Genomic DNA, 16388 nt, shown 5'->3' on the forward strand with positions numbered 1-16388 from the left:
CCGGCAGGACCGCGCATCACTGATCCCTGACCAGCACTGATCACATACAGTACATACAGTATGGCGTTAGCACAAGATAGCACATACATGTAGCCTAGCACTGATCACATACAGTACATACAGTATGGCGTTAGCACAAGATAGCACATACATGTAGCCTAGCACTGATCACATACAGTACATACAGTATAGCGTTAGCACAAGATAGCACATACATGTAGCCTAGCACTGATCACATACAGTACATACAGTATGGCGTTAGCACAAGATAGCACATACATGTAGCCTAGCACTGATCACATACAGTACATACAGTATAGTGTTAGCACAAGATAGCACATACATGTAGCCTAGCACTGATCACATACAGTACATACAGTATGGCGTTAGCACAAGATAGCACATACATGTAGCCTAGCACTGATCACATACAGTACATACAGTATAGCGTTGACACAAGATAGCACATGTAGCCTATTGTTCAAAGAGTACTGAAGTGAACGACATTGATATTCCCATCCAGGGCAGCCATTTTAAATGTATTTTCCTTTTTCCTCTTTTTCCTCTTTTCCTCCGTTTGTGTTTTATGATTTTCCCAGTTAATGGTAATTTTGCTTCCCCCATAGAGCTTCCCATTAGTCAGAATGAAGTGTAATGAAGTGTGTCTCTGCCACATGACATTGGTGCCAACCTGCACATCTGTTCCTACTCCTAAAATGTCTTCCTCTCTATTGTCTCTGCCATGCGCCACACTCTCCCTCAGATACAAAAATAATAATTACTTCCTGAATGCCTATCGGTACGTGTGGCTGGAAAAGTTGTACCAAAACACCAGCTTTGACCATCTGTTCTCCTTGCTCACGGTACGGTATACGCGAGACCCATATGAGTTCTTGACTCCAGCCTCAGTCCTCCCTCATTCCGCAAGCTAAAGACTGTATGCCAGCACACCACTGCTACTCTGATTGGTCTGTACTTAGGCAGAAAATCTACCATCAACCTCTTCTTCTTTTATTTCCATCTGAGCTTTCTTTGACTGATGTAGTTATTCATTTTGTTAACATCATAGGTGGCACCCATTTCTTACTATATGTAAAAGGAATCAATGTGTACATGCTAAACGCTTTTTATAGCGCATAAACAGTGAACTCCTGAATTACTGAATGATTGATTTACTGGTTTTTATGTTCATTTTACCAACCTATTAGCTGCTTATATTTGGACCACACTCCACCTTTTAATCGTGCTTCTCTGTGTTATAACCATCCTTATGACCAGTCAGATGAGGCAGTGGGTCTACATCACCCACTTCCCCCCTCACCCATCCACACACACGCCATCTTTCCCAGAGAATGCAGCCCATTATTACCCCCATCTCTCCCTCCCTCCCTTCTGCCCTTCCTTCCTTCCACATTAACTGCCCATGCATCTTTTCTTCTCCTATACCATCAGCCCCCCCCCCCCCCCATGCCTAAACCTGCTCTTTCCTCCACCCCTCCCTCCCCCCTCCCTCCTTCCCCAGGCATCGCTGTATTAACCTCTACTTCATGGCCTACCAGAGGTTCTGGATAGAGGCAGAGGAGTACTTTTTTGAGGAGAAGCTAGTGCAGGACCTTGCCGTAAGTACCCGCGTGACGGCTGCCGCTGGGTTGGTTGGCAGCACCCGCTACGTCGAATGCCCCCCGTGCGCGCTGCTGGTTGAGCTGCCCAAGCGTCCGGCTCCACCCCGGTTGCCTACTCTCTGCTCGGGTGCCGCGGCTCGCTGCATCCCCAGGCTCGCCCGCCGGGGCCCGCATGAGCGTGTGGTGCGTGGCATCCCCGCCTCCCTACTCACTGCTAGCAAAGCCGCGTTCCCCCGGGCTCTGGTAAGAAGGTACTAGAACCCCCCGCCCCCACCCCCCCACCACCAGAAGCTCAGTCTCAGTGTCGTCAGTGGGTGTGGTCAGTGGGTGTGATCAATGGGTGTGGTCAGTGGGTGTGGTCGTCTCTCGTAAGTCTCGTACCGTATTGTGAAATGCGTGGCATGTTCGTGTCATCTATTTGAGGCCATGAATCCCGTGTGTTAGGGCGTGCGGCTCTAAAGGCCCCAGTCGTAGCCCACTCTCTACGGAGAGCATTCAGTGTGGCTAACACTGCTTAAACGCAGCTGTGTAGTCCCTGCTGTAAACACGTTGGGTCAAATTCAGAGTTTGGATTAGTCACAAAGTGATTCTTAGTTATAGTATGAGGAAACGTAGGCCAGAGAATAGGGTATAGCAAGTGAAACTAACTGGATCTCCATCTCTACATGCCTGTGTGATTCTATCAGTGTGCATGCCTATCCAGCACTGAGACCCCTCTCCCAAAGCACCCACTCCTACCGCCCCCCCCCCCCCCCCCCCCCCACCCCCACCCCCCCCTTCATCTAGCAGTAGCTCAATCCCAGATGACCACACGCGGCATTACTCTCGCTCATCCCAGCATGTAGCATGAAGGCCAGTACCTTGTTCTGCTGTGAGTGGGCATGTTTGAGTTGCAGAAGTGTGCCATTCTCTGTCTGGACGTGGATAAAGTCGACTAAAAAGCCACTATGGGAAATGGGGAAATCAGTTCCAGGTACAAGGGTGTATTTGAGAGCGATGGCTCCTTACTGCACAGATGCTTACCGTGTGTAGATCTGTGTGCATCCCTGTGTGTTTATTGTTTGTTGTTGTTTGTTTGTTTGTTGTTGAGTCTTGCTGACTGGTGTGGGACTTTCTGCAGAAAACCCCAATAAAGGTGGTGGAGGAGGAGGAGGAGGAGGAGGCGGAGCTAAAGCCAGATCCTCTGCATCAGCTCATCCTCCACTTCAGTCACAATGCTCTCACAGAGAAGAGGTGAGGACACACACACGCACACGCACACGCACACGCACACGCACATGCACATGCACACACGCACGCACACACACACACAGATACACACGCACACACACACACACACACACACACACACACACACACACACACACACACACACACACACACACACACACAGATACACACGACACACACACACACACCAACAATATGTGCAGACATCACATGCCTCTGGGGAAAGAAATGTTACTCATGCTCATGCTTTTGCTTTTTATTTCTCTGGCAGTCAACTGGATGAAGACCCTTTGTATATTGCATATGCAGACATGATGGCTAAGGTACAACCTAGCTTTGGATTGTCAAACCAAAAACAGCATCTTTCAAATTAACTAATTACCATATAATGAGTGCTTATAACTTAACCTAAGTGGAGTTGGTCATCACGGATCGTTCATGTCTTGTTTCTCTGCAGAGTTGTGCAGAAGACGAGGAGGAGGAGGAAGATGAGGAAGGTTCTAAGACCTTTGAGGTACGAGAAGAGTGCAGCTGTAGTCTGTGCTGATGCAGGCTTGAATTTCTTCGCTTAATCCCATCCTTGGAAATCCTTTAGAAAAGACACCGTTATTTTCAGTACACTGAAGAAAAAATGACCATGTCAGATCTGATGAACATACCCTCTTGTGTGTGTGTGTGTGGTGTGTGTGTGTGTGTGTGTGTGTGTGTGTCTGTGTGTGTGGTGTGTGTGTGTGTGTGTGTGTGTGTGTGTGTGTCTATGTGTGGTGTGTGTGTGTCTATGTGTGGTGTGTGTGTGTGTCTATGTGTGGTGTGTGTGTGTGTCTATGTGGTGTGTGTGTGTGTGTGTGTGTGTGTGTGTGTGTGTCTATGTGTGTGTGTGTGTGTGTGTGTGTGTGTGTGTGTGTCTGTGTCTGTCTGTCTGTCTGTCTGTCTGTCTGTCTGTGTGTGTGTGTGTGTGTGTGTGTGTGTGTGTGTGTGTGTGTGTGTGTGTGTGTCTGTGGCTCACAGGAAAAAGAGATGGAGAAGCAGAAGATACTGTACCAGCAGGCCAGACTTCATGCGCGCGGTGCAGCAGAGATGGTGCTGCAGATGATCAGCTCCAGTAAAGGTGAGCGATCAGTCAAGCTCTGGACCGGCGTCCCTGTGTCTGCGCACAGACAGGAGGGGGAGACATTAAAGAGGGTTACCAGGCCAACCACTTTGAACCACATTAAAGTGTTCAAATGAAAACAGTGCTAAAGTCTAAACAGTGTGAGAAGCTGTACTACAAGATGTATGACCTCAACTTAATAAACAACATTATTCTTGTCTTAGGCCATCTGGGGCCAATGGTGACTGGAACCCTCAAACTGGGTATCTCAATTCTCAGTGGTGGGAACGTGATTGTCCAGCAGGTAGAGTCGTCACTCACTCACTCACTCACTCACTCACTCACTCATTCACTCACTCACTCATTCACTCACTCACTCACTCACTCACTCACTCACTCACTCACTCACTCACTCATTCACTCTCACACACATATAGTCACAAACACACCTACACACACTTTTCCCCTGTCATTTATGTCTTTAGTTTGATAAAATACGTTGTTTTCTGTGTAGAAAATGCTGGACTACCTGAAAGAAAAAAGAGATGCAGGCTTTTTCAAAAGTTTATCTGGACTCATGCAAGCTTGCAGGTATGATATCTTTAAATCATTTTGACATAGTTATGGTGTCTTTGTAAAACTAATATTAATGTCCATAAACTTTATAATGGTTTTTGGAATGCAAATGAGTATAAGGAAGCACAGAATGTATATATTATATGTAATGTTACTTCTCCATACAGTGTCCTGGACCTGAATGCATTTGAGAGACAGAACAAAGCAGAGAGTCTTGGCATGATGTCTGAAGAAGGCTCAAGTGAGTGAAGGAGGAGAAACTTCTGTTTTTTGTTTGTTTAGTTTTTTTGTTGTTCATACTGAACGTCACCCAAACCCAGAAGTAGGAAAGGGAACAGGGATGCACACGGACACAGACACACTCACACACACTCACACACACTACACACACACTACACACACACTACACACACACTACACACACACACACACTACACACACACACACACTACACACACACACTAAAGGAACAGGGATGCTTCTCCCAACAGTCTAATCTCTTCAGAAGCTTCTCTTTGATGCTTTCGGATTATTTTTTATTATTATTATTTGTTTTAGCTATAATGCACATATCCGTACTGCTCAAATGAGAGATGTAAAATATCCACCAGTCATCTGAATTTGCGACACTAAACACACTACTACTACTACACACACACTACACACACACTACACACACACTACACACACTACTACTACACACACACTACACACACACTACACACACTACTACTACACACACACTACACACACACTACACACACACTACACACACACACACACACACACTACACACACTACTACTACACACACACTACACACACACTACACACACACTACACACACTACTACTACACACACACTACACACACACTACACACACTACACACACACTACACACACACACTACACACACACTACACACACACACTACACACACACACACACACACACTACACACACTACACACACACACACTACACACACTACACACACTACACACACACACACTACACACACACACTACACACACACTACACACACACACTACACACACACACACTACACACACACACTACACACTACACACACACACTACACACACACTACACACACACACACTACACACACACTACACACACACACTACACACACACACTACACACACTACACACACACACTACACACACACACTACACACACTACTACTACACACACACACTACACACACACACACTACACACACACACACTACACACACACACACTACACACTACACACACACACACACACACTACACACACTACTACTACACACACACACTACACACACACACACACTACACACACACTACACACATACTACTACACACAATATAAACAATAAAAAGAATCACATTACCCAGTTCCTTGATGTCCTCTCACTCTGCTCATTCGGGAGGAGCTGGTCAATGTAGCGTCAGTAACTAGTTGTTGTCCACAATGCGTTCCTCTTTACACACCCATGGACAAACCCTACACTACTGGATTTCAATATAGAACCAATCTAAACCTAAACAGATTGTGAACGTTTTGGAACATATCCCAACTGCACTGTCAATATATATCATATATCAAAAGCTTTTGTATACAACAGTGAGCCTCTGGCCTCACCTTCAGAGCAATAATTACGGTAAATGTATTTCCTTGTTGTGCAGTTATTGGTAGAAGTTGGAAGGAAGTATTGGTCTTACACAGTGAAACCCCTGAAATTATAGCACATTCAGCATTGCTCTACAGTTATCTGATTCAGATAGAAAAAAAAAATGTAGGAACTAATTACTGAGGAGCTCTGATAATATATAAAACTTTGAAATAGCTATCTGTTAGGATCGATAGATAAGTCTGTTGTTTATGTACCGTGTAGTTTAATCTCAGTTTAATCTCTTAAATGTTGAGATAAGATGGTTGTTTCCTGTACCGTGTGTCTTTACCTTTGTGGGCCGCCAACAGTTTTTATGATTTTTGTTTTGCTCTTTCTGTGTTTTTCTTGACCAAATGTCATTGCTTACGTCTGCTTTCCCTGTTTGTCTCTCCCTCTCATGGACCCTCGTGGTCTCCAGGCGGCTCGAGAGAGAAGGGTAACTATAGTTACAGATACTGCTCTCTAATGCCATGCTGTCTCCTGGGCATGTTCCCACCTTTAGTCCATCACCTCCCACCCCCGCCCCCCCCCCCCCCATGCCCCCCCCCCCCCCCAGCAGTTGTAATGAGGCATCCCATCCCCTCTGGTCCTCAGGCAGCCATGCATGCTGAGATAGCATCTCAATAGAGCTTGGACCGTAGAGGATGAGACAGGCAGCCTTGCTAACCTCTCTGGTGCACTAGAGTATGCTGTGTTTGTGTGTGCAGGGGGGGGTCGGCATATTGCGTTCTCATTGTAACATTACTAGCATAGTGTCTTGCAGGGACGTGCACCGAAATTTTGAAGGGCAGTTGCTCTGCCCTGGAAGAAAGGGGCAACACGTTCATTTTTGTCACCGCCACACCCCCGTCCCCTGGACGCTTATTCCGCGATTATTTTATCTAGGCCTACATGAAGTTCTGCATCCGTAATACTATTTAAAAATAATATATATTTCCTTCGGAGGGGCAACTTCAGTCGAGGAGGGCAATTGGCAGTTGCCCGAGCAACCTTAGCCCCCTCCTGTGCACGTCCCTGGTGTCTTGTCATCACTTTCCTCATTTCATGAGTCGTGTTGTATCATTGTGCTATTTGTTATTATTAGTCATATCGTGTTGTATTAGCTATAAGGTCTGACTGGCATTCGAGTGATGCAGTGTGAGTGATTGAGTAAGCAGCTCTGATGAAACGAGTTGACTCCATTCAGACACCAGTCTGAATCTCCAATCCTGAGACTGATTCTATTGGATGGATGGAAGTGTGTTACCTTGAGTCTAACGATGTTTGACAAACCTTACAACCCTCCAAGGTTCCAAAGTGCTGCTGAATGATGACTTCACCAAGGATTTGTTTAGGTTCCTGCAGCTCCTCTGTGAGGGCCACAATGCCGGTAATGATTTCTTCTGCAGCAGCTGATAGCACAATTAGATGCTATCTGGGCGGTTTCTTTTTCATAAAAATCATTATGGCAATATGTAACCTCTCAATTTCTGACTTATCAACAACTGATTAATGTATTCTCATGCACACCAACGCCACACAGATTTCCAGAACTTCTTGCGTAACCAGACTGGTAACACCGCCACAGTAAATATTATCATCAGCACTGTGGACTATCTACTCCGTCTTCAGGTAACGCACAACTTCAGTTATCAAACTCACTCACTCATTAATTCAGTTAAATTAAATTGTATTTATATAGCGCCAAAACAATAACATTGTCTCAGGGCGCTTTACAGAGCCCAGGGCCTGAACCCCCTTAGAGCAAGCACAATGGCGACTCCATGACTATGAAACTAACTGTCAAGTCTGTGTCACTCGCAGGAATCCATCAGTGATTTCTACTGGTATTACTCTGGAAAAGATGTCATGGATGAAGCTGGCCAGTTCAACTTCGCCAAAGCCCTTAATGTTGCTAAGCAGGTTTTCAACTCACTCACTGAGTACATTCAGGTAAAAACTGATTTTTTTATTCCTGCCCAAGACGGACACAATTTTTTACATTTAATATTAATAACATATAATAAATATAATAATAAACAAATTAAAAGAAAACATCAACAAACAGGAGCATAAAGAGTACAACAGAAGTGAGTACAAAATCAAAATCTCTAAATAATGCATCATCAAAAACAAATACTTTAGAATGACTATTGAAAATACAAAGCCTCAAAGTAGAAACTCAACAAGACAATACAACAATGCAACGAATACACTTGTGATCACTGACACTCAAGTAAAAAAAAAACTTGAAATTATAAAATCACCTGTGAACACCAGAACTTTCTGGGGTTTGGACCTATGTGCTGGGTCTATCTGCATATCTGCATCATGGCTTCACATGGAAAACAATTGCCACAGGAGTTGAAAAATCTGATTGTGAGATTTTACAAAGCTGGAAAAGGAGACAGGAAGATCGGTGTCAAAACTCAGCTGCAGCAGTAATCGGGAGGTCTAGAGTGAGTCATAGTGCCCTAATGAGAGCCGCAGTGGGTGTCCTCCTACAATGACACTGCGGACAGTGCACTGTTTGCACAATCTAGCTCTGACAAAAAGATGGGCAAGTGCTTCAGTCTTGGCAAAGGGGTTATCAAGGGGAATCAGTTAATTTAGAATAAAATAAAAGAACATGAAAAGAATGCTAAAGAACATGAAAAGAATTCTGATTCTAAATGTTGAAAGTATATTCTTTGGTCGGATGAGACCAAGATAAATGTATTGGTCTCAGAGGGGGGACTGTATGTTTGGCGTGATCCTGGCTAGGACTATCACAATGAATGCATATTCCTGAAAGTAAAGCACAGTGGTGGGAGTGTGACATGGGCTGCGTGAGTGCAGAAGGTGTTGGGGAGATGGCACCTTACATTCCTGTGGATATACCAAAATACTGGCTGACAAGATGACTCCCATTCTCCAGACGCTTGGCTGAAGAGGAATATTTCAGTGTGTTGATGATCCAAAGTGTTTCTGACTCTGACTTCGCCTGACTTGAATCCAATAGATCACCTTCGAGGTATTTTAAAGAGAAAGGTAGGGCAGCTCTCAATAGAGCTCTCTGAAGAATGGCAGGACGCCTCTCCAGAAATGTGTGCAATGCTGGTACCCTCCATGCCGAGGCGGAGTGAGTCTGTCAGTAGGTCAAAAATAAAGGTGGACAGATGTTCAAGTATTGAAAAATTAGAAGATTTAAATCTCAGTCATTTCATAAAGGTGTACTGACTTTTGTTGCATTGAGTTCCTATTGTGGGGTCTGTATTTTTTATTTAGTAAATCTAAACTGTTAGTTTTTCATTTTACATAAGGCCTAACACCCTACTGTGCAGCTTAGAAGTCATGCAGTCACTGTAAGGTGATACAATTTTGAATCATTTGACATTTGACAAGCGATATTGCACAGGGTTATACTCACTTCTGTTGTATAAACTGTATGTTATGCAGAGTTGAATTGTGTGCTTTTTATTTTATTAATTTTTTAAAACATATTTTTTATTCAAGAAAGGTAGTACAATACAGGATGCATTTAAGTACAATGTCTTGAATTGTTTTTTTCTCATTTTTATCAATCGAATCCCTCCCACCCATACCATCCACATACTGCCAAACGAACGAATAGTGTGCTTTTATGTTAGCCCTTGTGATGTTATGCTGAGTCATGTCGGAGGCCGGCAGTGGATGTGAGTGGTGATGGGAGTTTCATGCCTTCCCCAGGGGCCCTGCATTGGGAACCAGCAGAGCTTGGCGCACAGCAGGCTGTGGGACGCAGTGGTGGGATTCCTTCATGTGTTTGCCAACATGCAGATGAAGCTATCACAGGTGTGAGCTCCTGCGTTTGATCTCCATCTCAGCACCCTGATGATCTCTCCTATTTGATCTTTTTCCCTGTTCCCTGATCTATGTTCACCCAAGCATCTAAACTGGCTTTTCTGTCTCTAGTTATCATTGAGATACGTCTACTTTTGTTGACATATACATAGCAACATCATTTGAAATTGTAGGTTTTAGGGTGCTGCAGCGTTTGTGACTGTCCTCATCTTTCTCCTCAGGATTCAAGTCAAATTGAGCTGTTAAAGGAATTGATGGATCTGCAAAAAGATATGGTGGTTATGATGCTGTCTCTCCTTGAGGGTAGGAAATTGATCACAACGTTATGACTATTGTCATAGATCACTGTTATAATTTTGTGGATTAAAGAAATGAATATGGAGCCTCTTGTTCACTTTCAGGCAACGTGGTGAATGGAACTATAGGGAAACAGATGGTGGATACGCTGGTAGAATCTTCTAGCAATGTGGAGATGATCCTCAAGTTCTTTGACATGTTCCTCAAACTGAAAGACCTGACGACATCTGACAATTTCAAGGAGTACGATCCCGACAGGAAAGGGTTCATATCCAAGAAGGAGTTCCAGAAGGCCATGGAAAACAAGAAGCAGTACACGCAATCTGAGATCGAGTTCCTCCTCTCTTGTGCGGAAGCTGACGAGAACCACATAGTAAACTATGAGGAGTTCGTGGACCGCTTCCATGAGCCCGCCAAAGACATCGGCTTCAACGTAGCCGTCTTGCTCACCAATCTGTCTGAGCATATGCCACACGATAGCCGCTTGTCCACTTTCCTCGACCTTGCCGAGAGTGTCCTTAGTTACTTCGAGCCATACCTTGGTCGCATAGAGATCATGGGCAGTGCCAAAAGGATTGAGAGGATCTACTTTGAAATTAGCGAGTCAAGTCGCACCCAGTGGGAGAAGCCACAGGTCAAGGAATCCAAGCGCCAGTTTATCTTTGACGTGGTTAACGAGGGTGGTGAGAGCGAGAAGATGGAGATGTTTGTCAACTTCTGCGAGGACACCATCTTTGAGATGCAGCTGGCCTCACAGATCTCTGAGCCAGATGCCCTTGAACGCACTGGGGAGGAAGAGGAGGAGGAGGATGAAGATGAAGAGGAGGAGGAGGGCCTGGAATTCCAGTCCGCTTTCTCGGCAGCCTGCACCTCGGTGAAGCGAAAAATCTCCAACTTCCGTCAGATGCTGACCTTCCGCAGCATGGGCAAGCAGTTCAAGACTATCAAGAAGCTCACTATCCGCGAGATGATCTCTGGTTTCTTTGGGTTCTTCTGGATGCTCTTTATGGGCTTCTTCAAAGGCATCTATAGCGTGATCTTTGGCTTCTTCCACATTATTTGGACGTCCATCTTTGGTGGAGGGCTAGTCGAGGGTGCTAAAAACATAAAAGTGACTGACATCCTAGGCAACATGCCCGACCCGACTCAGTTCGGAATTCACGGCGATGTTCTGGAGGCAGAGAAGGCGGACAGTAACGAGTTGGTGGCGACGGCGGACATAGTGCAGATGACGAGCGGCGAGCCCATGGAGGTGGACCTCATGATGGAGCTAATGGGGGGGCCGGGCAAACGAGAAGGCAAACTCGGGCTAGAACTGGGCCTGGGTGACGTCTGCGAGATCAAGCCTGCCGAGTCTGCCACCACAACGGCAGAGAAAAAGAAGAGCAAGGTTTGTAACGTCATCCTCGGTGACCTTCACGTTGTCCTCAGTAACAGTAACAACTTGAGAAGCTGTGATGCAAGTGCTGGTATTTGTGCGTTTCAATCTTACTGTGCTTTTCTATTACACAGAAAGCTGAAGTTACGGAATCCGAGCCAGAAAAAGCGGAGTGAGTGTTGACAACACAAAGTTAAACCTAGTAGTGCCTTAGCGCATGTACATTTCTTCTGTTCTTCCCCGTAATCTGTCCAACATGTGCAATGTGTGTGGTGTTGTACAGCACAGACACCAGGGAGAAGGAGGATAAGACCAAGGAAGAAGCCCCTGCAGAGCCGGTGGCCAAGGAGAAGCCTGTTCACAAACACAGACGTGGTGCAGCGCAGGAGGGAAGCCCTACATTCATGGCCAACGTCTTCGCGGGACTGGCGGTCTACAAGACCAAGATGCTCGTGAGTCTAAGGACCCTTTACTTATGGATGCTTTTCTGTTGTTCCCATTTATCTGATCGTGGAATGCTACTACTACTAATAATATGTATGTCATCTGTAATATCTCCTTACTTTTTTAGAACTATCTGGCTCGCAACTTCTACAACCTTCGTTTTCTGGCTCTGTTTGTGGCCTTTGCCATCAACTTCATCCTTCTGTTCTACAAAGTAAGTCCATTCTTGATGACATCAGAAACCAGACATTCTGGTCTGTGGGGAAATATAGCTTTATCTGACGTGGCTTCATCTATGGTTATGATCAGTCTGTTAAAAAACTTCAGTCCACTGTGTATCTATTTATCGTATCAGGTGGCAGGTGATGGGGCAGATGAGGAAGAGGACTCCTGGGAAAATGGTGATGATGATGAAGAGGACGACGATGACGGTGGTATGGAGTACTATGTGCTTCAGGAGAACACAGGCTACATGGCTCCCTCTTTGACCTTCCTGGCTATCATACACACGGTCCTCTCTCTCCTATGCGTTTTGGGATATTACTGTCTGAAGGTGAGAAGAGAATGACCGTAAACCACCAACAAATAACACCTGTACTACTATTGTCTGTTATTAGCAGGCTGATCATTGCTGGCGTATAAGTATAAGTATACTGCTGTAAATGTATGACATGATTCATTTTTAGTGTTGTTGTCCAGGCCTTTCTGGTGGTTTCAATAAACACCTGACCCACCATTTTCAGGAGTGTTAGCAGACTGACCATAGCTGGCTGATAGTATAAGTAAGTAAGCAGTTGTACCTGTGGGATGATTCATAGTATTGCTGTTGACTTTGTTCAGGTCCCTCTGGTGGTATTCAAGCGGGAGAAGGAGATTGCCAGGAGTCTGGAGTTTGAAGGCATATATATCACCGAGCAGCCGTCTGACGATGACATCAAAGGACAGTGGGACCGATTGGTTATCAACACTCCGTAAGACAACAGGCCAATTCACAGAGGAGTTCATGTCAAGCTCAGACTCAAACGAAACAACTTGAACATTTTAAAAAGTACAGCCTCGCTCCAATTCCTTATGCTCTTCTTCCTTTTCTTTTAGATCTTTTCCCAGTAATTACTGGGACAAATTTGTCAAGAGGAAGGTAAGACAATACATTTAAATATCACCAGCAAAGTTGTGGATGGTGCCATGAATGGCACTAGAAAGATTAATGAATGTAATGTGTGTAATGTATTAGACTCATATCTTATTTCAAATGATTTTCCATTGTGATTTTTATATAATGTAAGCATTTGGGGGATTGTGTTTTATAGGTCATTAATAAATATGGTGATTTGTATGGGGCTGAGCGTATCGCTGAACTGCTTGGTTTGGATAAGAGTGCCCTGGACTTTGACCCCACAATAGAGACAGTGGTCCCAGAGCCATCCCTTGTTTCCTGGTTAGTACATTATTCTTCTGCCTGTTATTGAAAAGGTGTGTGGATGTTGCATGTTAACCTGAACGGTGTTCTTAATATAATACTTTATCCTGGCAGGTTGAGTTCTATTGACACCAAGTACCATATTTGGAAAATGGGCGTGGTTCTGACAGACAATGTGAGTTTCTTGAAGGATTGTAATGAATAGTTTCTCAGTCTGCGGCAGCTTCTTTTGTGGTCATGTGAATGACAGCATTTTTCAGTTCACCAGAGCTCAGTTGACCACAGCCTTTGGCTTCTCTTGTTGTAGTCCTTCCTATATCTGGTCTGGTACACCGTCATGTCCATTCTGGGTCACTACAACAACTTCTTCTTCGCCGCCCACTTGCTGGACATCGCCATGGGCGTCAAGACCCTGAGGACCATCCTGTCCTCCGTAACTCATAATGGCAAACAGGCGAGTATAGCCACCAGGGGGCACTGTTGATTCAGCAGAGGCATACCAATGCTCCATCCTCTCCCTGTAGAGGGACTTTTGACACCGCCATGAAAGCCCTATTGATTGTGTGTCCACAGCTGATGCTGACCGTTGGGCTGTTGGCTGTGGTGGTGTACCTCTACACAGTCGTGGCCTTCAACTTCTTCCGCAAGTTCTACAACAAGAGTGAAGACGAGGACGACCCCGACATGAAATGCGACGACATGATGACTGTGAGTATATTAAATCCCATTATGATTGACACTGTTGTAAGAGCCATACTGTTTCATTTATACTATACATGGATAAACAGACCCGTCAGGTGAAACACATTTTGGCATTTCTTCTATTTGCATGTACACACTCCATTGTGCTTTAAATCAGTGTAATAACTTGAACTCTTAAAAGTAACAAAAGGCATCAACATGGTTTAACAGTTTCTGTACACTATAAAATATAGACCTCTAGAGACCATAAACCAGCAGAGTATGAACGTAGTAGAGAATGAAAAAGGTCACTGAGGTGTTGTAAGAAACAGCTTTATTCTTGCCCTTCTTTGTCTCCAGTGCTACTTGTTTCACATGTACGTCGGTGTCAGAGCTGGCGGTGGCATCGGTGACGAGATTGAAGACCCGGCCGGAGATCCCTCCGAACTTTACCGTATCCTCTTCGACATCACCTTCTTCTTCTTCGTCATTGTCATCCTACTGGCTATCATTCAGGGTTCGTAATGAGTCATGTTGGCATGACGACCTGCCACGATGTGAATTTAATGTGCTAGAAATAAACAAATGAGTTACTGAACACTGGTAAAGCTAATGAGATACTGAACTCGGAATCGTGATGCCGTTTCAGTAACTGTTCTAGTCGTTTCAAAATGGCAGTTAAGATCTTCTTCAAACTTCACGTTTCACTATGCATAGGTTTGATTATTGATGCCTTTGGAGAGTTGAGAAGCCAGCAAGACCAAGTAAAGGAGGATATGGAGGTCAGTAGACAAATGCAATTTCCCAAGCACCCTGCCATTTTCCAAATGTGATGAACATCCTCATTATAACCAGAACATCCTCATTATAACCATAACAATCACACTTTGTTTTCCAGACAAAATGCTTCATCTGTGGAATTGGTAATGACTACTTTGACAGAACACCTCACGGCTTCGAGACCCACACCTTACAAGAGCACAACTTGGCCAACTACCTGTGAGAACCAGCTTCTCTTACTCTTGCTTGTTCCTAAACATAACTTCAGAATGTCCTTCTTCTATGCTCTATGCTTCCACAGATGTGATTAATAGTCTGTGCATTTTCCCCCCTACTCAGGTTTTTCCTGATGTATCTGATTAACAAGGATGAGACCGAGCACACGGGTCAGGTATGAATCATTCTCCCTTTGATCATCTATAAATAATCTACTCTCCTTTTATATAACATACTGACGGACACAGTCAACATTTCAGTGCAGTGAACGCTACAGATTTGTAATCACCGGATGTATATTTCCCCCCCACAGGAATCGTTTGTGTGGAAGATGTACCAGGAGAGGTGCTGGGACTTCTTCCCAGCTGGAGACTGTTTCCGCAAGCAATATGAGGACCAGCTATGCTAAAGAAGACTGCACTGAGTCCCCTGAGATCTGACTGAGACCACTAACTCTGAACCCTTAAAAAAAAAAAAAAAAAACAAGAACCTCTAAACTAGCTTTTACCTCCATGTTGTTGAGTCCAAGAAAGTAATCCCTTACAAACAAAACAGAAACACTACAACTACTTTTCACCTTCAACGACTCATTGAAGACTAAAAATGACCTAAGATGTGCTGTGAAGAAGAGGAAAAAAAGAAACAAACAATGCCAACCTACCAAAACACTAGACGTGGTCTCCATGGATCTGATCAAAAGAGTTGCCTTCCCATCTGCTAAGCCCAAACCTGTCGCACAATTTCATTTGTAAAATTGACGTTTTAGGTGTGGCTTACGGTGTGTTGAGTGAATGTCTGACAAAAATATGCACAAGAAGTACCGCTAACGAATTTTACCGAGTGCTTCAATGAGAGAAACGATATGTTGTTGAAGTCTGAAAAAAATGACATGACAGTGAAAGAGAATGTACAATACCTTTTGCAAAGAGGTCTGTGTGCTGCAACAAATACACAGCCCCTCAAGGGGACAAGACTTGAGCCCATATTAATGTATTATCAATTGTCAAAGTGCCTTAGAAAAAAGAAACTATGCAACAAAAAAAAAGATACGAACACTTTGTCCCTCCTCACTGTTTAGTGCTGTAGACCTGGAGTAGTGAGGCATTGTTACACCTAGGTTAGTTTTGTGGCTTTAGTTGGAGTTCTAGAATACAGAGATTACCATAGCAA

At 44.4% G+C, this 16388-nt stretch overlaps 1 protein-coding gene across 4 annotated transcripts in view; it reads left to right on the plus strand.

Annotated features, from left to right (window-relative positions):
• Positions 1-15765, plus strand: part of ryr3 (ryanodine receptor 3) — a 93574-nt gene extending 77809 nt beyond the window's left edge. For 2 of the 4 annotated variants that reach the window (XM_031581525.2, XM_031581527.2), the window contains 30 exons: positions 1523-1619; positions 2743-2855; positions 3124-3175; positions 3310-3366; positions 3861-3960; positions 4167-4246; positions 4457-4533; positions 4686-4759; positions 6620-6637; positions 7490-7570; positions 7724-7812; positions 8005-8133; positions 9889-9993; positions 10224-10305; positions 10404-11689; positions 11812-11849; positions 11961-12129; positions 12249-12335; positions 12477-12674; positions 12962-13092; positions 13217-13259; positions 13432-13559; positions 13656-13716; positions 13849-13995; positions 14115-14249; positions 14583-14739; positions 14940-15004; positions 15121-15221; positions 15342-15393; positions 15532-15765. In XM_031581525.2, the coding sequence (XP_031437385.1) occupies positions 1523-1619; positions 2743-2855; positions 3124-3175; positions 3310-3366; positions 3861-3960; positions 4167-4246; positions 4457-4533; positions 4686-4759; positions 6620-6637; positions 7490-7570; positions 7724-7812; positions 8005-8133; positions 9889-9993; positions 10224-10305; positions 10404-11689; positions 11812-11849; positions 11961-12129; positions 12249-12335; positions 12477-12674; positions 12962-13092; positions 13217-13259; positions 13432-13559; positions 13656-13716; positions 13849-13995; positions 14115-14249; positions 14583-14739; positions 14940-15004; positions 15121-15221; positions 15342-15393; positions 15532-15627 (4048 nt within the window). In that variant the 3' untranslated portion in view covers positions 15628-15765. The remainder of the gene's footprint in view (positions 1-1522; positions 1620-2742; positions 2856-3123; positions 3176-3309; positions 3367-3860; positions 3961-4166; positions 4247-4456; positions 4534-4685; positions 4760-6619; positions 6638-7489; positions 7571-7723; positions 7813-8004; positions 8134-9888; positions 9994-10223; positions 10306-10403; positions 11690-11811; positions 11850-11960; positions 12130-12248; positions 12336-12476; positions 12675-12961; positions 13093-13216; positions 13260-13431; positions 13560-13655; positions 13717-13848; positions 13996-14114; positions 14250-14582; positions 14740-14939; positions 15005-15120; positions 15222-15341; positions 15394-15531) is intronic. The other 2 variants (XM_031581526.2, XM_031581528.2) reach the window with 1 other exon arrangement.
• Positions 15766-16388: the final 623 nt, after the last annotated feature.

Source organism: Clupea harengus, chromosome 15 (genome assembly GCF_900700415.2).
Source record: "Clupea harengus chromosome 15, Ch_v2.0.2, whole genome shotgun sequence".
In the NCBI taxonomy this organism is placed as follows: Eukaryota; Metazoa; Chordata; class Actinopteri; order Clupeiformes; family Clupeidae; genus Clupea; species Clupea harengus.